The 25,315-nt window shown below is 29.6% G+C and overlaps 1 protein-coding gene and 1 long non-coding RNA gene across 2 annotated transcripts in view; both read right to left on the bottom strand.

Annotated features, from left to right (window-relative positions):
- The window catches only part of LOC657242 (mucin-2), a 30,693-nt gene extending 19,964 nt beyond the window's left edge, over positions 1 to 10,729 (bottom strand). Inside the window, exon 1 of the mRNA XM_008200538.3 lies at positions 10,524 to 10,729. Within this exon, the coding sequence (XP_008198760.1) occupies positions 10,524 to 10,581 (58 nt within the window). The 5' untranslated portion in view covers positions 10,582 to 10,729. The remainder of the gene's footprint in view (positions 1 to 10,523) is intronic.
- Positions 10,730 to 24,262: 13,533 nt separating this feature from the next.
- On the bottom strand, positions 24,263 to 24,724 carry LOC135266794 (uncharacterized). Its single transcript, XR_010334948.1, has 3 exons — positions 24,603 to 24,724; positions 24,473 to 24,540; positions 24,263 to 24,424 (listed from the first exon to the last, which is right to left on the bottom strand). It is a non-coding gene; the product is annotated as an uncharacterized LOC135266794 (long non-coding RNA).
- Between the last annotated feature and the right edge of the window lie 591 nt (positions 24,725 to 25,315).

Raw genomic sequence — 25,315 nt, 5'->3', positions numbered from 1 at the left:
TTAATCAATCCGTCCGAATTTATTACAAGCTTTATAAAATTATCTGGTAATTAATGCCCGTTGCATTAGTTTCGCTTCCAAGAATAAAAGCCGAGTAATAAAGACGAAGTGCAGTCCGAAAGATTTATACACGTTGGTTGGTTGGTGTGTCTTGATCGCAGTGGTCAGCGATTAATTATCCACCGATTCACTTGTTTTTTCAGCACGGTGCTAAACACAAACGTGGTGGTTTTAATCTTGATTTTAAATGCAATCTCGGGACGTATAAATTAACCATAAGCAATATTGTCTGGAATCCCGGCGCGTAATTAGAGCACAGAGGCCGCAAAGCTCTCGCTCCTGATTTAGGAGAGGGACCACTGAAAGCCTGATATATTTGCCACGAACAGGACGGTAATATAATTAGCATAACGCATCAAATTTTGATGCATATTCATGCATCAAGGCGGCAGGGAACTGGGCTCTAGACACGAAACAACAGTTTTTTTTTTCATTTCTACTGGAAAATGGGTTCAAATTGCATAATTAATTTTTCTCCTAATAAAAATAGTCACCATCTTATGTAACTTGATCTGAGGAAGCCAAATCTGCCACCTAAACCTAGCTCCGCCTACTAGATCAAAAATTATACACAGTTGTAGACACACTGTCTTGTGCAAAAACGAAAACTACTGGAAAATGAGTTTAAACTTCTTAAATAAATTTTTCCCCAATTAAAAATAGCACCTGTCTCATGTAATTTGATCTGGGGAATTCGAATCTGTCGCTTAAAATTGCCACCGCCTACTAGAAGTGATGATATAGTCAAATCATTCAGTTGTCTTTGAAAAATATTACAAATTATGGCAAATAGGCTCACAATTCATTAATCAAAGTTTTTTTTCAAGTAAAGTGTGCCCCATCTTATACAAAATTGCCTAAGGATTTCAAATCTGTTACCTAAATGTAGCTCCGCCTACTGGATAAAAAATTATCAGCAGATATATGCAGATGTAGACTGGTGCAAAGACGATTGCTACTGGAAAATGAGTTCAAATTCCTAATATAAATTTTTCTCCCATTAAAAATAGTACCTATCTTATGTAATTTGAGTTGAGGAATCCAAATCTGTCACCTAAAACTAGCTTCGCCTACTAGAAGTGGTGATATAGTCAAATAATTCAGCTGTTTATAACAAATATTAAAAACTGTAGAAAGTGTGCTCAGAATTCATTAATAAAATGTTTTTTCAAGTAAAGTGTGCTATATCTTATGTAGATTTGTCTAAGGATTCCAAATCTGTCACTTAAACCGAGCTCCGCCTGCTGTTTCAAAAATTATCAGCAGATACATGCGGACGTAGGCTGATAGAGAAATGAAAACTACTGGAAAATGAGTTCAAATTTCTCAAATAATTTTTTCTCCTATTACAAATAACACTTATCTTATGTAATTTGATCTAAGGAATCCAAATCTGTCACCTAAAATTAGCTACGCACGCTATAAGTGGTGATATAGTAAAATAATTCAGTAATCTTAGAAAAATAATATATCAAAATTGTGGAAAATAGGTTCAGAATTTTTTTATAAACTGTTTTTTCAAGTAAATTGTGCATTTTTGTAAGTAAATTTGTATAAGGATTCCAAATCTGTCGCTTAAATCTAGCTCCGCCCACTGGATCGAAAGTTATCGGCAGATATAGGCAGATGGAGACTAGTGTAAAGACAAAAACTACTGGAAAATGATTATAATTTCTAAAATAAATTTTTCCCTTAATAAAATTAGTATCCATCTCATGTAATTTGATCTGGGGAATCTAAATCTGTCACCTAAAATTAGCTCCGCCTACTAGAACTTGTGATATAATCAAATAATGCAATTGTCAATGAAAAATATTAAAAATCCTGGAAAATTAACCCAAAATTCATAAATAAAATGTTTTTTCAAGTAAAGAGTGTACTTTCTTATATAAATTTGTCCAAGGATTCCAAATCTGCCACTTAAACCAAGCTCCGCCCACTAGATCAAGAATTATCGGGAGATATAGACGAATGTTTTTTTTATGAAGAAAAAGCCCTGATCTTAATTACCCACATTTAACTCCGCTCCGCCTACTAGACTAAAATATACAGGAAGACCTAGATAATATTTCTCTTAAAAAAATTGTTTAGAGTTAAAATCGCGCTTCTCAGTCTTAATTAAGTTAGAAATTCGTCTAAATTCGCTAATTTGTCGAACAAAACAGATGGGTGTGTCCGACCTAAATGAGTTTAAACCTCCAGCCGGCCTTCCTTTCACTCGTCGAGTTACTTAAACGCTCGTTAATCGCAAATTTTTCAAATGCCAATCTGTATCCGATTTTGAATCAACGATACAGGAAACGAATTTACCGACTGGCGACCGAGATGACAAACCATAAATCATAACTGTCGCTAATTACCGATTCGAAAGGCGAAAAATTTGAATTTGGAGCGAATGAAAGTGGGGTCAGGGGGACAAATAAATTTTTCTCTTCACTTCATCGTAAAATAATCAAACTGTTTGCTTTTAAAGGGCACTGAAATCGCATCTTTTATAAATATTAATGATTTCGCTTTCCCTCAGTTAGCACATGCTGGCTTTCGATATTAAGTAATCAGCGACTGTTTGAATATTAACGCTTCTTTACCGGAAAAAAAAAGCGAACAATCAAATGTCAAACCGTTCACTTTCCAAGGACGCCTAATGTCAACAACAAGGGGAGGTTTATGGAGATGCATCACGTGCAAACATTGTTAAAACTCCATTACGGCCATTGTTTGGCTTCGAGCTTAGATAAAGTCGAGTTAAATTAGACTGTAAATGTACAAGCGGTCAGTTCTCAGACGCTCTCAAACACGGGAAAATGTCAATGACGCCGTATTTCACGACTACAACATTTTCAAATAACAAAATCTGCATAATTACGAGAGATGGCGCGCCAAAAACAAAAGAAAGTGTCCAGTCGTTGTCAAAAACACCACCAAATAACAATTACGTGTCATTTTTGGCAAAAACTACCAAAATCACGAATCCAAAAATGTCAAAAACAGGCGAAAATCACATGGGAGAAATAAAAAAATGTCAAAAATAATTGTCAAAAACACAATTAACACCAAAAAGCAATGAAAAACAGCAAAACGGGTTAAAACTTTGCTCATTTTATACAATAGTCAAAAAACATCATTGTAATGCTGTCAAAAACAATCTAATTTGTCAAAATCGCAAATAGAAATTAACCAAAAAAAGTAAAAGACACTCTCGTTTTTGACAATACATACTTTAAAAACGCTTCTGTCACTTTTTTATAATCAGAAGTAGAAATAGCTAAATTATTTGTGTCAAAAGCAACAGAATTTACTGAACTTGACATTCAGCAATGTAAAAAACAGAAAAAAATAGTAAAAACGCCTCATTTTAAACTATAGTTGTCCAAAAAAGACGGAAACATTAAGGTTGATGATCGAACAGTTGTCAAAAACAATTACATTTTTGTCATTATTTTAAACTACGATATGTCAAAAATAGACGTACATTTGAAAATTAGTAAAAACATGTCAAAAAAACTGGCAAAAACAGCTTTGTCAAGGTTTGGTTACTATTTCCAACTTTATTTTTGTTAAAGTCAACTAAATTTTAAAGGTATGTAACAAAACAAGTCAAAAATCTGCTCGTTTAATTCAAAAGTTGTCAAAAAACATCAGAAACTTGTGAAAAACAAGTTTAATAATTTCATACTAATAAAATGTTGAAAATAGATATAATTAAAAAAAAACACAGACAGTCTTATAAACAGTGTAATTTTTTTCAAAAATATCTCAGTTAGCAAAAACTTGGGATTCAAAAAAGTCAGAAACAACGAAAAAAAATTCACAAAATACATAAAAATTGGTCAAAAAAATTGTCAAAAGCAGAATCGTCTACGACTTTTAATTGTTAAAAGAAATAATTTTGTTGTTGTCAAAAACAACCAAATATTATGTCAAAGCTTGACATTAAAAATGTCAAAAACAGATATAGTTTTGCACGAAAATAACAAAAGAAGTCGAAAGTCATCTCAGTCTCCCATCATTCATTTGACTTAATGTCAAAAACCACTAGATTTGTCAAAGCTTGACATCAAAAATGTCAAAAACAGATATAGTTTTGCACGAAAATAACAAAAGAAGTCGAAAGTCATCTCAGTCTCCCATCATTCGTTTGACTTAATGACAAAAATAACAAAATTTGTCAAAAACTGACATAAAAAATGTCAAAAACAGATATAGTTTTGCACGAAAATAACAAAAGAAGTCAAAAGTCATCTCAGTCTCCCATCATTCATTTGACTTTATGTCAAAAATAACCAAATTTGTCAAAAACTAACATCAAAAATGTCAAAAACAGATATAGTTTAGCGTGAAAATAAAAGACACACCTAAAATCACCTCGTTTTTCTCATTTTCAACAACAAAATTTGCCAAAATGAGATCAGTAAAAAACCGTGAGATGATTGATTGTCGAAAGTGTGCAAATCACAGCTCTTGGTTCAAATCTCTAGGTCGCACTTTCATCTAAAAAGTGAAAATGCACGTGCGATGATTTGAATATTGAAGCGATAAGATCGCGTTAAAAGTGTCACAGCTTGGAGTCTCTGAAATAAGTCCGAAATCCAGCTGCGTAATAAAATTTCGACGAGGAACCAGTTCTACAATTGCATAATTTAAATAAAAAGCAAACACCTGCTTGCTCATCTTGGAAAAAATTATGGGTATTTTGGCCGCAAAAAATAAGAGATCAAAAGCTGCAAGCTTTACCCCCTGTAAGGATCAATTTCCAGGTTAATAGAGAATCTTGGAGGGTTTCTGAACACTTCCGCTGTTGAAAATATTTAATTAAAATTTTTATTAAACGATTTGAATTAATTTTCTTGAAAAAATGAATGTGTGTGTTTAATTTTTTCCTCGAGTCATTTAATCTAATTGCAGGCAATTCAGTGTGATGGCTTAAAGCTCACATCATTGTCTGTTGGTTTTTTGGTTGACTTTCACCTTTCGTCATTACATAACAACGCACAAATTCCGTAAAAACTGAAACAGTTATTTATAATAATAGAACAAAACATAAACCGTGATCTCAAACACTATGATTAACTCCGGTCGCATTCGCCTTGGAACTTGGAAAGGTTAAAAGACTTTCTCTTTCAATCGAGACAACAGCATTTTTCCGCGCCTCTCAAACCACACACACAACACTAATTACAGAAAAAATCGTATAAATTCCTGAAAGACTCCTCAAAAATTATCGCAAGTCTTGACACATATCTCTTTGTTGGTATATTACACCAACTCCCAACCACTTTCACTCCTTCGACCTTCACAGCAACAATTGACTCAACAACAAGAAATAATTAACGAAAAGTCCGTTTCTCCGGTTTTTTCCAATTGGATTTCTACAGATACCAATATGGGTGCTGGTACGATAGAAAGTACGATCGATATGCCATGAACAAAAACAAACGAAATGGAGCGTGCATAAGTGCCTTTTTGCCTGAGTGGAACGAACGTTTCCTCTGTTATTAACTGCCAAGACGGAAATAAACGGCCGCAAAATGTTTTGACACTGATTTTGGCCAATGGGCAAGTGGAACTCGAACAGGACATTTTTTATCAAGTCATAAGTGAAATAATAATTTAATTCTTTTCCCAAAGTTTTTGTTTCAACTTATTTCCTCCTATTTTGAGAATTAACTTGATTAAAATTCAAACAGTTTTGGAAAAATTTTACTCGTTTGAAGTCCAAAAACACAACTTCTCAATTTTCAAAAACTAAGTTCTTAAGTAATTTTTTTCTTGTAGTTTTTTGAGATTTTTTCCATTTATTTTGTCTTGTGTTTCGGAGAATCGCTCAATTATCAATTTTACTAAAAAAAGTATGACCATAAGTTGCTTGTACTTAAAGTAAATCGATAAGTAATTCGAGGTTAACAAACTGGAGTTAAAAATACCCAATTTCCGGAAATTCGTTTTAATATAATATTTAATATTAATAATATATTTTAATAATAATAATTTTTAATAACGTTTTTAATAAAAATTTATTTTTTTCTCGCTATTTTTTTGTTAAAATAAGCCTAAACATTTTTTTTCACTTTATTTCGTTCTAATTTTTTTTGCTTGACAATTTTCAAAAAATATGCACATATTTTGGGATTTGAAAAATTTTATCTTTCTGAAAGTTAAAATCGTCACGTTTAGGTCGAATATCTGAAATTTTGGTTAAAACTGAAGTAAAAAGAAAAAAGTTTATCAAAAAATGACCATTTTGGAAAAAAATAAAGATATTTTGCTTTATTTATTCATGTAGAAGAATCCAAAAAGGACCCAAAATATTGATTTTTTGGCCATCATTTTAGGATTTGCTAATTTTTTAAATAATTTGTAACTTCTAAGACTATTTGACGTAAAATAATCGTACAAATTCAAATATTTTTCCAAAATTTTGCACACTTTTTGAGTTTTAGGAAAATCTTAGCTTTTGACCAAAACCTCGAAAACTAGTGATCGGGTTAAAACCCTGTTTGCATACTTAAAATTTTTGGAGTAATAAATTTTGTTTAGCATTTTGAAAAAAAAAGTAAAATATTTTGCATTATGTCGAAAAAATCTAAAAAAACTACCAAAACTAACACTGAATATAATATTAAAACGCAAGTTTTAAAAAAATGCACATATTTTGTGATTTGAAAAATTTTATATTTCTGAAAGTTGAAATCGTAACGTTTAGGTCGAATATCTGAAATTTTGGTTAAAACTTAAAGTAAAAAAAAAATCTATTAAAAATGACTACCATTTTGGAAAAAAATAAGAATATTTTGCTTTATTATTCATGTAGAAAAATCCAAAAAGGACCCAAAATATTGATTTTTTGGCCATTATTTTGGGATTTGCTAATTTTTTGAATAATTTTTAACTTCTAAGACTATTTGACGTAAAATAATCGTACAAATTTAAATATTTTTCAAAAATTTTGCACACTTGGTGAGTTTTAGGAAAATCTTAGCTTTTGACCAAAGCCTCGAAAACTAGTGATCGGGTTAAAACACTGTTTGCATACTTAAAATTTTTGGAGTATTAAATTTTGTTTAGCATTTTGAAAAAAAAAGTAAAATATTTTGCATTATGTCGAAAAAATCCAAAAAAAATACCAAAACTATCACTAAATATAATATTAAAACGCAGTTTTAAAAAAATATGCACATATTTTGAAATATGAAAAATTTTATCTTTCTGAAAGGTGAAGTCGTTACCTTTAGGCCAAATATCTGAAATTTTGGTTAAAGTTTAAGTAAAAAGAAAAAATCTATTAAATATGACTACCATTTTGGAAAAAAATAAGGATATTTTGCTTTATTTTTTCATGTAAAAAATTCCAAAAAGAACCCAAAATATTGATTTTTTGGTTATCATTTTAAGATTTGCTAATTTTTTTTTGAATAGTTTGTGACTTCTAAGACTATTTGACGTAATAATCGTACAAATTTAACAATTTTTCAAAAATTATGCACACTTTTTGAGTTTTAGGAAAATTTTAGCTTTTGATCAAAACCTCGAAAACTAGAGATTGGGCTAAAACAAATTTTAGGTGTATTAAATTTTTTTAGCATTTCTATATATTTTCTATAAACTATCGCTAAATATAATATTAAAACGCGGGTTTAAAAAAATTTGCTTTGTTTGAAATAATTCAAAAAAAATTAAAAAATTTGGATTTACTTAGCCGCGGTTTAATTCCTAGTGTCACTTAATGTGAAATAGTTTTAAAATTTAATTTTAATTACAGCAATTATGGGGACATTTCCAGTTTGTGAGAAATTTAACAACTGGAGGTCAAAACCACAATTTCCGGAAATTCTGTAACGCTTTTAATGAAAATCTAAACGTAGTTTTTTGCCGAAATGAGATTAACAAGTTAAATTAGCTCCTCCGCTCGCGTTTAGTCGTTAATTTCACGTCATTTTTTACCAAAATTTCACAAAATCGTCTCGATTTCCACAATTTCACAGCGCGTTAGCGTCCAATTTGGTGAAAAAATGCGCTTCAAGGTGAATTTTTCCTTGAACTGGAATTTCGCTTTCGAATCATCTTGGTGTCAGATCCGGTCGATCTGGGGGTCGTCAATGTCCTTGATCGTCGTTCCGCAACGTTTCTTCGTACAAATTCTCCACACCTTGGAGTGAAAAGTGTTGGGATTAGACACCCACGCACAATTTTTGGGTGAATAACACTGAATTTCCCTAAATGGTGCGCTCGGCTGTCCCGACCCGGAAAAAACTCCGGAGCCATAAAAGGGACAGCCTTGAACACACCTCTCGATTAAAACCGTAATTATTATTTATAACTAGGCAAACAAACAGTTAGGAACGGGCCGACCAACATGACCAAACTTTTATAAATTATTCCGAATGCGTTTGTTTCAACATCGGTTTGTTGACAAAATCACCTACAAAATTTATTAGAAACGTTACAGAATTTCCGGATTTTGGCCTCGAATTTTGTTAAATTTCTCACACTGGAAATGTCCCCATAATTGTGGTAATTAAAACTAACTTGATTGTAATTAAGAACATTCTCACATTAGGCGACCCCAGCAATCGAACCGTGGCCAAACTAATCCGAATTTCTTAATGATTTTTGAGTTATTTTGAAAATTTTCCATTTTTTTAATTTTTTTCAAATCCAACAAAAATTACGTAAAAAAATCATAAAAAAATCATAAACACAAGATTTTAAATTTTCAAACTGCGGTTCGATCGTATTTGTAGTTTTTGAGATTTTTGCCAAAACTTTAAACATTTAAGAATTTTCCAAAACTCAAAATATGTTTCCATAATTTTTTAAAAATCGTTTGAACAAGCTTGAATTTGAACGATTATTAAATAGTAAAAAAATAACAAATCTTTAAGTAACAAAAAAACAATATTTTGGGTCCTTTTTAGAATTTTCCTATATAAAGTAAAATATCCTTATTTGTTCTCAAAATAGTAAAAATTTTTTTATTAAACATATCTCTTTTTAGTCCATTTGTAACCAGGATTAAAAATTTACAAACAAAATTTTGGTCCCATATGTAGTTTTCAAAATTTTCATAATTTTAACTCTCAAAAATTTAATATTTTTCGAAATAAGTACATAATTTTTGACAAAAGCTTTTGACAGGCGGGAATTTATAAGATTTTTATTTCAAATAGGCTAAGAAGCTATAACTATTTAAAAAATTAACAAATCTTTAAAATAATCCAAAAAATATATATATTTTTGGCCAATTTTGAGTTTTTTCTACATGAAGTGAAATATTTTTATTTGTTCCGAATTTAAATAAACACTTTCTTTTTTACTTAATTCTTTATCAAGATTTTCAATATGTAAACGGGGCTTTGATTCTATTTGTAATTTTCAAAATTTCGATTAAAACGTGACAATTTTGACTCTCAAAAATTTTATACACATAATTTTTGCAAAAGAGTTTAAGACAATTCTTTTACCAAATAGTCGTATTTAAAAAATTACCAAATCCTAAAATCTATTTTTTGGCCCTTTTTGGTTTTTTCCACACGGAACGAAAAATTCTCATTTTTTTCCATACAGTAAGAAAATTATAACAAACAACATTATTTCACAAGCAAATTTTGTAATTTCAAATTTGTGTACGAATTTTTCTTTTTGTAAACCTATATTTTTTGTATGTAGACAAAAGCTACATTTGCATTTCAAAATAAATAATTGTTTTAAGCTGAACAGTGGTAAATGAATCTAAAAATGTCTTATTTTATTTAAATTTTAAGTATTCAAGCTCATTTTAAAGTAATTTTTGAAAAATTCTCATTTTGATCCAAATGGGTACGATTTTTGTATTTTTTTGTTCATAATTTTTGAAAGAAGTAAAATTCATATAATTCTTATCTCACAAGTTAGAAAGTATCCAAAAAATCAACATACTTATTCCTAAGTGGCGGCCAAAAAATATTCTAATGGCACGTTTAAGTTTTTCCAAAATCTTCAAAATTTTTTCCAAAACGGTCAAAAAAATTTAAGAAAAAAACCCAACTAATTTTCGCTCCCGATTTTGACACAATTTTTGGTTTTTAAAAATTGGTCCAAAAAATGGTCCCAAAAATCAAAAATTTTGATTTTTTCATAAAAGTAGCAAAGTACTAGCTACGAATATTTTCCTTTGCTTGTATTTTTGTGAAATTTTTCAAAACGTGTCCATTTTTTTTTAAGTTTAGACAAGCTTGAATTCATCATTCAAATGTAATATTCCAACTTTTGACTAAGCTACAATTTTGCCCAAAACTCCAATCGTAATTTTTTTCCTCAACCACTTTAGCTCCTTGTTAAGCCGCTCTCGAACTCTCTCAATTCAATTGTGGGCCCTCTATTCCTCCCTCGAGACTTGTCGCAATCGTTTACATCCGCACTTTTTTCTCCTCATGTCCCCTAATCAATTTCCACCCCACATAACACTCACGACGCATTTCCCTCACCTGCAGCAAATAGACAAAGGGTTGAGAAGAGCACCCCCACTGTCAGAAAGCACCCCATCACATAACTGCACCACTTCGCGTGAAAGTAACGACAAGAACACAACAACCGATGCTCGAACGACGACGATTCGATTCAAACTGCTCGAAAGAGAAACAGAAGTTGCTGCTGCTGCTGCTGCCTGCTGCAGGAAACGGAGGAATGAAGGCGGGAGGATTGCGCGATCCTGTCGAGGCTACTGAGTTGAATCCTGGACGCTCCTGCGACCATTCATTGCATCTTGCAAGAAATTGCACCGATTTTGAACGCATTTTTCAGCGAATTTTATCGATTCTGAGGCTGTTTGTTTGTTGGCATTACATTTCATCAAACTAATTCCGGATAAACAATCGCTTAATTCCCTTTACGTTCATGTCAATACGTACTAATGAATTATTTTGTCGAAAAAAATATCAAGTCAGTCAAAAAATGCACCATAAGCAAGTGAGGTACAAGTTTTGTGGCTCCTGGCAACAATTCTTTTCTTATTTTTTTTTTCGTTTTCTTTTTTCTTTGATATCGTGTTTATTTTTTCTTTTTCTGTTTGTTTTTTGACATGTGGTCTGTTTTCTGCGACCTTCCTACTTTTTTCATACAGTTTTTTGTTTTTAGTGTCGTGATTTTAAAAATTGGTTTATTGATGTTAAGACAGTCAGTCATAGATAAACTAATAAAATACGAACATAATACTTCAAGTATAAACTTATGGATTATTAAAATTTTATTTTATTTTTGTTTTATGTTCTTTTCTAACTTTTGTTTCTTTTTTCTTTTGCTTTCTTCTTCCTACTTCTTCCAAATCATTAGGTTAACATATAGTGATAAATAATATAAATAATAATAATAATAATAATAATAATAGGTTTTCACTTTTTAAGAAATTTTCCGCCCGCAACAGTTATGTTTTTGGTGAATAGTTTAATAAAAACAAGAAGAAAAACTTAATTTTTGTCTAAAAACGTGTTAAAAGTCTCAAAACTTGCAAAAATAATGTCATTTTTGACATAATTCTGTAATTTATTACATTACATTAAAAAAAATTAGGTAATAATGGTAAATTTTTGGTCATTTTCGACCAAATCTGGTGTTTTTTTTGTTCTAGTGTAATTAAAACAAGAAGAAAAACTTAATTTTTTGTCCAAAAACGTGTTAAAAGTCTCAAAACTCGCATAAATGTTGTCATTTTTTACATGATTCTGTAATTTATTGCCTTACATTTTAAAAAAAAATACGCAATAATTAGGTTTTTGCTTAAAAAATGCTTAGAAAAGGTAAATTTTTAGTCATTTTCGACCAAATTTAAGAATTTTTTCGTTCTAGTTTAATGAAAGCAAGAAGAAAAACTTAATTTTTTGTCCAAAAACGTGTTAAAAGTCTCAAAACTTGCAAAAATAATGTCATTGTTAACATAATTCTGTAATTTATTGCCTTACATTTTTAAAAAAATTACGCAATAATTAGGTTTTTGCTTAAAAAATGCATAGAAAAGGTAAATTTTTAGTCATTTTCGACCAAATTTAACAATTTTTTCGTTCTAGTTTAATGAAAACAAGAAGAAAAACTTAATTTTTTGTCCAAAAACGTGTTAAAAGTCTCAAAACTTGCAAAAATAATGTCATTGTTAACATAATTCTGTAATTTATTGCTTTACATTACAAAAAAAATTAGGCAATAATTAAATTTTTGCTGATTAAATGCTTAAAAAAAGTAAGTTTTTTGTTATTTTTGACCAAATTTGGTAATTTTTTGTTCTATTTTAATAAAAACAAGAAAAAAAACTTAATTTTTGATCTAAAAACGTGTTTAAAGTCTCAAATATTACAAAAATAATGTCATTTTTGAGATAATTCTGTAATTTATTGCTTTACATTTCAAAAAAAATGGACAATAATTATGTTTTTGTCGATTAAATGCTTACAAAAAGTAAATTTTTGGTCATTTTCGACCAAATTTGATGATTTTTTGTTCTAATTTAATGAAAGCAGAAAGGAAAACTTGATTTTTGGTTTAAAACCGTGTTTAAATATTGAGAACTCTCAAAAATAATGTTATTTTGACATAATTCTGTGATTTATTGGCTTACTTGCTAAGAAATTTTGCACAATAATTTACTTTTTTGCTTAAAAAAAATAAATTTTTAGTCGTTTTCCACTTCATTGACTTTTGTCTCCTTTCTTCTGGCGTATTTTGATTTCTATTTGTTTTCAAAATTTCTTTTTTTATTGTTTAGTATTCAGAATTTTTTTTTTATTTCTTCTGTTTTTTATCTTCTGTCTCTGTCAAATTTCTGCTACACTGATTTTTAGTCTTTATTCTTTTTCTTTTAATTTCTGATTTCTGTTTAGTTCGTGTTTTTTTCTTTTTCTGATTCTGTAATCTGTCTCTTGTTTCGTACGAGCATATTCTATATTTTGTCTTATTTTGTTCTTTTTTTTTTCGCTTTCTTCTGATTTCTGGATCATTTCAAATTTTTTGTTTTTCTATTATTTTTTCTGTCTTCTGTTATGTCTTCATTTTTAGTCTTCTGTCTTCTGATTTCCTGCCTTTCCTGTCTTCTTGTTTAGTCTTCTGTGTATTGTTTTTTGTTTTTTTTTTGTTTTTTTCTTTTATTTTATATTTCTATAGTAGTTAGTTATTTCTTTTTTTCTAAACGTCTAATTTATTCTTTTTTTTTTGTTATTATTCTATTTTTTTCTTTCCTATGTCTTTTGTTTGACCTCTATTTCTGTTTTCACTATTTTCATGTCTGATTTTTGTCTTTTGTCTCCTGTTTTTTTTCAGTTTTTTTTTGTACTAATCAATACAGTTTCAATAATTTATTAACCAACTATAAAATTAATAAACGTAGCGTTGCAACAATTCGGCAATTTTCCCACAAATAACTGTGAGATTAACGAGCTTGATTCTGGCAGTTATCGAGCGCACAGCTAACATTAATATTGTCCATGACATGACGACGTCTCAATCCTGGAGGATTTACCACAATTTGTGTCTTCTCTCTCTCACACTGTGAAAAAGAAAAAATAGGGTTTCAGTGTGGTGCATAGGCAAAATCAAATCAATCAACGTCTGTTGACTGTGCAAACCTAGCGCTTTAAGGTCAAGAGGCAAGCGTAAATATTGAACCAAAAGACTAGTAAGGAGATTACCGAGTACTAATTGCAGTAGCGAGCTTTGCAACACAATGGCGCGCTTTTAGCGACGATAAGGGTCGCCCTATTTCCGCTAATTACACAACAAGCGCCTGCTTGTTTATGAAAAAAATGAGCAAAATATCTACAGTCACGTGCTGGGTATAAATTATAGGTGGAAAGGACAATATTGAAGATAACTGGAAAATAAAATCCGATTTCTTTTAAACTTAAGTTATTGTAAAAATAAAGAAGGTCGAAGAAAGTAGAAAAAATAGAAAAATGATGACAGAAAGAAACTAGAAAAAATTAAAACAGTAAATGAACAGAAAAAAACAAAAGTATTAAAAGACAGGACGCATAAAACAGAAAGTCAGTAGAACGAAGACAAAGGAAGGAAGCAAACAGAAGATAGGTAGAATGTAGAAAGCAAAATTAAAAAAACATGATAGAAAAAGAAATAAAAAGAAAAAAATTTATAATGACTAAATAAGAAGTCAGAAGAAGAAGTCATAAAATATAAGACGGAAAGCAAGAAAACAAAAGAAGATAGAAATAAAACAAAAAACAAATGAAAAAAATATTAGGAAAAAAATTCAGAAATAACGCAGAAATAACAGAAACAGAAAAACTCAAAATCAAAGAAAACAAATACAATAAATGAAAACAGTAAATGAACAGAAAAAAACAAAAGTACTAAAAAACAGAAAGCATAAGACAGAAATTTTGTAGAACGAAGACAAAGGAAGGAAGCACACAGAAGATAGGTAGAATGTAGAAAGCAAAATTAAAAAAACATGACAGATAAAGAAATAAAAAAAAGAAATTTGGAAATGACTAGAAAATAAGGAGTCAGAAGAAGAAAGGCAGAAGAAGAAATCATAAAATATAAGACGGAAAGCAAGAAAACAAAAAGAGCTAGAAATGAAACAAAAAACAAATGAAAAAAATAATAGGAAAAAAGAAATTCAGAAATAACGCATATGACTGAAGAAAACCCATTGAGAACAAAAAACGTAAAAGAGGTTACAACAAAGAATGCAAAAGAAAGGTAGAAAAAAGAAATAGAAAAACTGAAAACCAAAAATAACAAATACAATAAATGAAAACAATAATTGAACAGAAAAAACAAAAGAACTAAAAGACAGAAAGCATCAAACAGACATTTAGTAGAACGAAGACAAAGGCAAGAAGCACAGAGAAGATAGGTAGAATGAAGAAAGCAAAATTAAAAAAACATGACAGATAAAGAAATAAAAAAAAGAAATTTGGAAATGACTAGAAAATAAGGAGTCAGAAGAAGAAAGGCAGAAGAAGAAATCATAAGATATTAGACGGAAAGCAAGAAAACAAAAAGAGCTAGAAATGAAACATAAAACAAATGAAAAAAATAATAGGAAAAAAGAAATTCAGAAATAACGCAAATGACTGAAGAAAACCCATTGAGAACAAAAAACGTAAGAAAAGTTACAACAAAGAATGCAGAAAAAAGGTAGAAAAAAGAAATAGAAAAACTGAAGACCAAAAATAACAAATACGATAAATGAAAACAATAAATGAACAGAAAAAACAAAAGAACTAAAAGACAGAAAGCATAAAACAGACATTTAGTAGAACGAAGACAAAGGAAGGAAGCACACAGAAGATAGGTAGAATGTAGAAAGCAAAATTAAAAAAACATGACAGATAAAGAAATAAAAAAAAGAAATTTGGAAATGACTAGATGATAAGGAGTCAGAAGAAGAAAGACAGAAGAAGAAATCATAAAATATAAGACAGGAAGCAAGAAAACAAAAAGAGCTAGAAATGAAACAAAAAACAAATGAAAAAAATAATAGGAAAAAAGAAATTCAGAAATAACGCATACGACTGAAGAAAACCCATTGAGAACAAAAAACGTAAGAGAAGTTACAACAAAGAATGCAGAAAAAAGATAGAAAAGAGAAATAGAAAAACTGAAGACCAAAAATAACAAATACAATAAATGAAAACAATAAATGAACAGAAAAAACAAAAGAACTAAAAGACAGAAAGCATAAAACAGACATTTAGTAGAACGAAGACAAAGGAAGGAAGCACAGAGAAGATAGGTAGAATGTAGAAAGCAAAATTAAAAAAACATGACAGATAAAGAAATAAAAAAAAGAAATTTGGAAATGACTAGATGATAAGAAGTCAGAAGAAGAAAGGCAGAAGAAGAAATCATAAAATATAAGACGGAAAGCAAGAAAACAAAAAGAGCTAGAAATAAAACATAAAACAAATGAAAAAAATAATAGGAAAAAAGAAATTCAGAAATAACGCATATGACTGAAGAAAACCCATTGAAAACAAAAAACGTAAGAGAAGTTACAACAAAGAATGCAGAAAAAAGGTAGAAAAGAGAAATAGAAAAACTGAAAACCAAAAATAACAAATACAATAAATGAAAACAATAAATGAACAGAAAAAACAAAAGAACTAAAAGACAGAAAGCATAAAACAGACATTTAGTAGAACGAAGACAAAGGAAGGAAGCACAGAGAAGATAGGTAGAATGTAGAAAGCAAAATTAAAAAAACATGACAGATAAAGAAATAAAAAAAAAAGAAATTTGGAAATGACTAGATGATAAGGAGTCAGAAGAAGAAAGGCAGAAGAAGAAATCATAAAATATAAGACGGAAAGCAAGAAAACAAAAAGAGCTAGAAATGAAACAAAAAACAAATGAAAAAAATAATAGGAAAAAAGAAATTCAGAAATAACGCATATGACTGAAGAAAACCCATTGAGAACAAAAAACGTAAGAGAAGTTACAACAAAGAATGCAGAAAAAAGGTAGAAAAGAGAAATAGAAAAACTGAAGACCAAAAATAACAAATACAATAAATGAAAACAATAAATGAACAGAAAAAACAAAAGAACTAAAAGACAGAAAGCATAAAACAGACATTTAGTAGAACGAAGACAAAGGAAGGAAGCACACAGAAGATAGGTAGAATGTAGAAAGCAAAATTAAAAAAACATGACAGATAAAGAAATAAAAAAAAGAAATTTGGAAATGACTAGAAAATAAGGAGTCAGAAGAAGAAAGACAAAAGTAGAAATCATAAAATATAAGACGGAAAGCAAGAAAACAAAAAGAGCTAGAAATGAAACATAAAACAAATGAAAATAATATTAGAAAAAAAATTCAGAAATAACACAGATGACTGAAGAAAACCCATTGAGAACAAAAAACAAAAGAGAAGTTAGAACACAGAATGCAGAAAATAGAAGCAGAAAAACTGAAGACCAAAGAAAACAAAAAACAGGTGAAAATAGAGAAATAGAAAAAATAAAAAAAAAGACAGAAGAAGACAATCAGAAGTAAAAACAGAAGACAAAAATAAGAATATAGAAAGCAAAAATAGTAGGAAAACAGAAATTCAGAAATAACGCAGATGACTGAAGAAAACCCATTGAGAGCAAAAAACAAAAGAGAAGTTAGAGCAGGGAATGCAGGAAACAGAAACAGAAAAACTGAAGACCAAAGAAAACAAAAAACAAGTAAAATAAAGCAATTAAAAAAAATAAAAAAAACAAAAGAAGACAATTAGAACTAAAAACAGAAGACAGAAATAAGAGAATAGAAAGTAAAAAAACAGGAAACACAAAAAGTGAAAGAATAAAAAAATAGTCGAAGACTGGAGACATCAGAAAGGAAACAAAATAGACAGAAAACTAAAAAATCACGCACGTGCTCTGTATAAATTTTCTGGATGAAGGAGATAAGATCGAAGCTAAACAGAAAATGAAAACCGATTTCTTTTAAACTCACTCGACGAGGAAGCTTATCAGTAAATGAAGCTTGTCCCTGGAGCTTTCAGCAAAAAAAAAACGAACAACGAACGAGAAATGAATTAAATATTTACACGGTTTTTCACTAAAGACTCAGTTTAAGACGTTTACAATGAAAGCATCCCTAATTTCATTCCGGAGATGAGTTAAGCTCGTTTGGGATTTTTTTAAAGAAGCGTCAATATTTCGCTAGTTTCAATCAAGTTTCTAAGAGCGCGTAATCTCATGTTTACCGCTTCAAGAAAAAACCTTTCGATTCATCGTTCAAAAAAAAAAAATTAATTACTTCAGGGCACGAATGATGGAATTGTGCGACGAGACAATTGTTCCAATTTAAGCAGTTTGAGGATAATAATGAGAGGGAGTTGCGAACATTGATTAAACTGGAATCAGAAACGAGGGGAGGTTTAATTTAAAAACGATTTTTTGTGTTCGGTCGAAAAGTGCACATATATTCATGATTCGGAGCGAAGATGATGCGCCCGTCTCTTAAATCAATATTGTGTTTACAGCACGTAAACATGTATTCATTCAGAGAACGTCAACAATCACTCTAATCTTCCATCAATTCGAAACAAAAATAAACGCGGAGGAAAACACAAATCATAATAGAGGAGTGAGTTTCTTTCACAGTGAAAAACCGATTTATTTTCGGTAAATGTTTGCATTTGCGGCTGGAAACGTGAAAGAATCGCCCTTTTATTTGCACTGGAACTGGAAAAATACGCGAAATTTCGCATCAAAGCACCAAAATGAAGAGAAAAGCTAATAAAACAAATAATTAACGGGAATGTTATATGTTTTTTTGTTTTGTTTTTATTCTTGTTGTTACGCTATTCTGTTTTTGTTCTCTTTCCATCTTTTTCAGTATTTTTTCATTGTAAAATTACTTTTTTATTTTAATTTCTTCTATTTCTTGACTTCTATCTTCGGTTTCTTTTTTTGGATTTGTCTTTTAATTTTCTGTTTCTGTTTCTGATTTGAAAGTTTTATATTTTTACTTTTTTGATTTCTGTCATATTTTGTTAGTTTTCTGTCTTAGTTCTTTTACTGTTTTCTCCAGTATTTTGTGTTACTCAAAAAATATGTATTTTTTCTGTCCTCTATCTTCTGCTTTTGTTTCTGTGCTGATTTCTTGTATTTCTTTTCGGAAATTTTTGTTTCCAGTCTACCATTTATATTTATATTTTATTACTCGTCTTGCTTTTTATCTTCTTCTTGTTGTTTTTATTCTACTGTATTATTTGATTGAATTTTTTTTATATTCTTCTGTTTTCTTTTTCTTTCTCATATTTCTATCTTCTTCAGTCTTCTGGTCTTCTGTTTTATTACTGTTAATTAAAAAATATATACAATTTTTTTTGTTTATTGGTTTATATTTTCTACTGTCTGTCTTCTATCTTCTGCTTTCTTTAGTTTTTTGTGTTTTTTTTGGTTCATCTCTTGTGTTCTTTTGGAAATTTTTGTATTTAATCTTTTGATTTTTTGATTTTATTTATTTTGCTTTTCTTGTATTTATCTTCTGCTATCTTATTATTTTCTGTCTACTTTCTTAATAAAACCTTCTACTTTCTTAAACTTTTGCTAAAAATTTTCTTCTCTACTCTTTTAATCTGTGTCTTTTATCTTCTGATTTTAATTTCTTTTTCTTTTGTCTTTAACTATCTTTTTTATTTTATTTTTTTTTGTGTTTTCATTCTTTATTCTACTGCCTTGTTTACCTCTCATTATGTCTTTTCGGTTTTTTGAATTCGCTCTTCTGCTTTCTGTCTGTTAACTCCTATTTTCTAGATTCTGATCTGTCTTTTATCTTCTGGGCGTTAATTTTTTATCTTTTACCTTTTTCTTTCTATCTTCTCCAGTGTTCTGTATCATCTCATTTCTTATTCTTATTTCTTCTCCTTTTCTAATTCTTGACATATTATTTCTTTCTTTTCTACTTTCTTCTGTTTCTATCCTTCATTTTCCGTTTCCATAAAATAGAAGAAAAGAAATAAACTAAAATACAAACAGAAAATAGACAAAATATAGAAAACAATGAAAACGTACAACAAAGAAAAGACAGAAAACAGAAGACAAAAGACATGAAAAACAAAAAAAACCTTAAAGTAATAGGTAGAAGTTAGAAAAGAATGAATACAAACCACACAGAAGATACAAACAATACATAATACCTCAATAAAATAGAAGATATCGAAAACGCAAAAACAGAAGGTACATAAAACAGAAAAAACAGACAAAAAACTAATAAAAGAGTGAGAAAAAAGACAGAAGACACAAAGCCTTTTATCTTCTGATTTCAATTTCTTTTTCTTCTGTCTTTAACTATTTTTTTAATTTTATTTTTTTGTGTTTTCATTCTTTAATCTACTGCCTTGTTTACCTGTCATTTATGACTTTTCGGTTTTTTGAATTCGCTCTTCTGCTTTCTGTCTTTTAACTCCTATTTTCTAGATTCTGTTCTGATATTTATCTTCTGGGTGTTAATTTTTTGTTTTTTTGCCTTTCTCTTTCTATCTACTCCAGTATTCTGTATCATCTCATTTTTTATTCTTATTTCTTCTCTTTTTCTAATTCTTGACATATTATTTCTTTCTTTTCTACTTTCTTCTGTTTCTATCCTTTATTTTCTGTTTCCACAAAATAGAAGAAAAGAAATAAACAAAAATAAAAACAGAAAAAAAAAACAAAATATAAAAATGACAGAAAACAGAAGGCAGAAGACATGGAAAACAAAAAAACCTTAAAGTAATAGGTAGAAGTTAGAAAAGAATGAATACAGACCACACAGAAGATACAAATAATACAGAATACCTTAAAAAAATAGAAGATATCGAAAACGCAAAAACAGGAGATACAAAAAACAAAAAAAAACAAACGAAAAACTAATAAAAGAGTCAGAAAAAAGACAGAAGACACAAAGTCTTTTATCTCCTGATTTCAATTTCTTTTTCTTCTGTCAACTATTTTTTTTATTTTTATTTTTTTGTGTTTTCATTCCTTTATTACCTGTCATTTATGTCTTTTCGGTTTTTTGAATTCGCTCTTCTGCTTTCTGTCTTTTAACTCCTATTTTCTAAATTCTGTTTTTTGTTTTTTGCCTTTCGCTTTCTTTCTACTCCAGTGTTCTGTATCATCTTATTTTTTTAATGTTATTTCTTGATTTCTATATTCTGCTTTTTATCATCTTTCTGCTAATTTCTGTTTTCTGTCCCTTTTTTTTTGAAATTCTATTTTTTGTCTTATGTTAGTGTTGTTTTCTTTTGTTTAAAAATTCTGCGTCATTTTATGAAAAAGTTTCCTTTCCACTTTTTTGATTTCTGTCCTTTATATTTTTTTCCGTACTTTATTTTCTATCCTTAAAAAATAATCATAATATACTTGAAAACGACTGTATGTTCTAATAAAAAAATTATGAGTTTCCTTTATTTTTACGCTGAGGGATTGAGCGCAAAGTGTTTGCATTGCGCTTGGAAAATTGAAAAAAAATGTGCGTTTTATGGTGATTTGATTAAAACAGGTTATATGTGGGTGGCATTTGCATAATCAATTTGAAGTTTTCGGGGGCTTGTGGTCTCAAAGGACTCGCTATCGATTCCTCGATTTACTTTTCCATTAAGTTATTAAGTTTGATGAAAAATTTGCGATCGATCGTTCGAGTGGTAATCCAACAAAAGGCTTATTACACGTTCAAATGCCGATGGAAATTCAAAGAGATCAAAGAATTGCGCTTCGATACAAAGAATTTTTCCATTTGCCGGAAATGAAACGAAATCTTTATTACAGAACGCTGATGCTTGTGTACGTTTTTAATAAAAAAGAAAAGATAAATGATCCGATATCAAGTTGGGTCAATTTTGGCGACCGCAACCAGCGTCCTAATTAACTCGATCCAGGCCATAGTAAAACTGGATAAATTTCATAAAAGAAGCGGATGTAAATCATGGATATTGCTCGTAAAACTTTAAACTCCGAGTGAAGGATTTACAAGGCTTTTATAACTTGACGGCGGTACAAAACGCCGCTTAAACACACAAAAAGGCGAAAAACATAAATTATACAAAAGGAAAGATTGATTTCCAAGCGCACACACACAATATTTCTGCGATTTTTCCCAATGGCTTCGAGCGAAATGAGAGAATTTTCCGGTTTTGCTGCCAGCGATGTGTTCGAGGAAAACTTTAAAACTACAAACAAGACTGTAACAATGAAAATCTCCGCGCTGGTGCACATAAAATTGCTCATTTCAAACAAAAAACCATTCAGTTAGGTTCTTCCACTTGGAACACAGGATTGCTTAAAAAACATAACATAAAACAAAAGAAATAGAAAAAAAATTAATACAACAGAAGAAGGAAACAAAAGACAGATGACAAAAAACAGCAACTAAAAGACATAAAATAGAAGAAAAAGAAGAAATAAAGTCAAGAAACAAAAATTAAAAAAAAAGGAGAAAAATCGAAGATGTCTGAAGAAAGAACACTGAAAACAGAAATTAAAACAAAACACAGAAGACAAAAAAAACAGAAGATAATTTCCGTCTGTTTCCCTTTTGTTACCCTCTGTTTTCTGTATTTTTTCTTCTTCACATTTCTAATTTGTTAACATGTAATTTCTTTTTTTTTTCTACTTTCTTCTGTTTCTATCCTTTATTTTCTGTTTCCATAAAATAGAAGAAAAAAATAAACTAAATCAAAAACAAAATATAGAAAACACAAAAAACTTACAAGATAGAAAAGACAAAAAACAGAAGACAGAAGACATGGAAAACAAAAAAACCTTAAAGTAATAGGTAGAAGTTAGAAAAGAATGACACAGAAGATACAAACAATACAGAATACCTCAAAAAAATAGAAGATATCAAACAGAGAGTACCAAAAACAGACAAACAACTAATAAAAGACTCAGAAAAAAGACAGAAGACACAAAGTCCATAAATAGAAAAACAGAAAAAAATAACAAAAAGCAGAAATTAAGAAACAGAAACAAAAACAGTAAAAATTTAATAAACAGAGAGAAAACTAAAGCAAACGAAAGGCAGTAGTTCAAAAAAACAGGTTACAGAAAACAATAACAAAGAAGACAGAAGAAACAAAAAAAAACAAAAGAACTAAAAAACAGAACGCATAAGACAGAAAGTCAGTAGAACGAATACAAAAGAAGGAACATGAACATGACAAAAAAGAAATTAAAAAAAAATTGAAATGACTTAAAGCAATACAGAAAATAAGAAATCAGAAGAAGAAAGACAGAAGAAGATGTCATAAAATAGATGGCGAAAAGCAAAAAAACAAAAGGAGCTAAAAATGAAACATAAAACAAATGAAAATAATATTAGAAAAAAAATTCAGAAATAACGCAGATGACTGAAGAAAACCCATTGAGAACAAAAAACAAAAGAGAAGTTAGAACACAGAATGCACAAAACAGAAGCAGAAAAACTGAAAACCAAAGAAAACAAAAAACAGGTGAAAATAAAGAAATAGAAAAAATAAAAAAAGACAGAAGGAGACAATCAGAAGTAAAAACAGAAGACAAAAATAAGAATATAGAAAGCAAAAAAAAAGAACAGGAAACACAGATGTAGACAATTTCGAATTTTTTCGAATACTTATGTAAAAAGACAATATACAAAAGTCAAAACAAAAAGACAGAAAACAAGAAGTCAAAAGAAAAAGCATAAAACTAAAAAAGAAATAAAAAACTGTACCCAGAAAATAGAAGACAGAGATCTGAAACAGTTAGAAATAAACAAAAATAAAATAATGCAGAAGGTTGAAATAAATGAAAAAAATACAGAAAACAGTTATTCCAAAAGAGAAAACAAAAAAGACAAAAAACCGAAAACACAAAAGATACCGACGCTATAAATAAAGAAGACAAAACAAAAAAGTCAAAACCAAAAGACAGAAAAAAGAAACCGAAAAAAAAACAGAAATCCAAAAAAACAAAAAACAAACGCAGAAAACAGGAGACAGACAAAAATTAAAATAACACAAAATACAGATGACAGAAACCAAAAAACAGAAGATAGAAGACAAAGCTCAGAAAATAAAGACAATATAAAAGAAGAAATCCAAGACAAGAGATTCAAAAAAAGAAGAAACAAAAACCAAAACGAAAAGAAAATACAGAAAGTAGAAAACAGAAGACAAAACACCGAAATATTTAGAAAAAACAAAAATAACAAAAAAGACTAAGAAGAAAGATAACAACAGAAAAGAAAATACAGGCTACGAACAAACAAAGAAGACAGAAAAAGCAGTAAACACAGATGATACAGACGATATCAAAAAACAGAAACAACACAAATTTTGTTTTAGGATTTTGAATTGCTACCAGTTATCTATTTCCAAATAAAAAATTTTAAGTTTAATGCCTAATTTTTTTCCCATCTAGAGTTTTAATTTCAAGCACGATTTCAAGTGCCTGAAACTGGCCAAAACAAGCCAACAAAACCGCCTTTTAATAAACCGAATTGAATGTATTTCAGCGAGTGGTTCTTCCAGCTGTCAGCAGTGCCCAAATCAAATATCGATGACTATCGAATTTTTCCTCGTTATCTCGTCTGCTATCAGCCACACAAATAAATCTGTCACGCGTTAATTTCGCTTCGTTCATTCTCTCTCATTGTTGTTTTCGAACTGACCGACCCTAGAATAAATTCAGGCCTGGAGCTATTTGTCCGTTCTCGATGTCAATTAAGTGTGCCTTTCACTCTTTTGCCACAGCGAAAAATAATAACACAACTGTTTACTTTGAAGTATTATTTATTGGCGATTTGGAGATTTTAATTTCCGCCGGTTAGTGTTTCAAGCAATACGCCGCCAATTCGCTTACTGACCGCAGAAGGGGCTTGTGCTTGAGAAGAATCCACAGCTGAAAGAGTCATCGGCTGGTCTCCCGTTGCCACTCTTCGAAAACAAGCATCAAAATTTAAATTATTACAACTAATAACTTACTCCACAACGGGGTGGCCGTCTATTTCCATCGCTGAGTAAACAACGACGAACAAGAGGCAAGAAATTAGCTGAAAATTTACAATGGAAATTTATTCGCGGTTAATTTCGGATCTTGACCTGTGATACTCACGATTTTAAACATTTTTGAAGACGAGTGGAGTTGTAATGTTTGGCTTAAACCGCAACCCCGTTTTATACTAACACAGTAGGAAAAAATAGCCAATTAGGCGCAAAATTAGGTCACAATTGCACTTTATTTCAAATTGGAAAAATGTAAAAGCAATTTGGCTGTCGACACTTATTTCAATAATGAACATCTTATCAAAAAAGGTTTGATGTTTTTTCAGCAAATTACACGACTTGGCACTAATTTTGTGGAGGTTGTCCTAGAAATTGGCAATCATTTTTCCAAAAAATAGTTTTTAAGTCAAAATTTCAAAATTAATTTTTATAGATTTATTTAAAAAAATATTAACATCGTACTACTTCTTCAATTAAATATTTTGTTTCAAAATATATTTGTTGTTAATATGGCAAAAACAAATGATTCTCTATTTCTTATTTTTTAATCTTTCTTGTTTTCTGTTTCCCATTTTTATTATTTTCCGTTCCCTGTTTTTTCTCTTCTGTCTTCTATTTTTCATTTTTGTCTTTTTTTTCTGTCTTTTTAGCGTCATTTATTTTACTTTTTTCTATTCTTTTTTTATTACCTGTTTTCTATGTTCTATTTTCTGGCTCCTTTTTTTAAATCTTCTGGCTGTATTTGAGTTCTTTCTTCTGTTTTTTGTTTTGATTTTTTACTTTTTATTGTAAGCAATTTGGCTGTCGCCACTTATTTTAATA

This window comes from Tribolium castaneum, chromosome 7, assembly GCF_031307605.1.
Source record: "Tribolium castaneum strain GA2 chromosome 7, icTriCast1.1, whole genome shotgun sequence".
NCBI classification, from domain to species: Eukaryota; Metazoa; Arthropoda; class Insecta; order Coleoptera; family Tenebrionidae; genus Tribolium; species Tribolium castaneum.
Note: the sequence above shows the minus strand (reverse complement) of the source record. Positions and strands in the feature narration are given on the sequence as shown.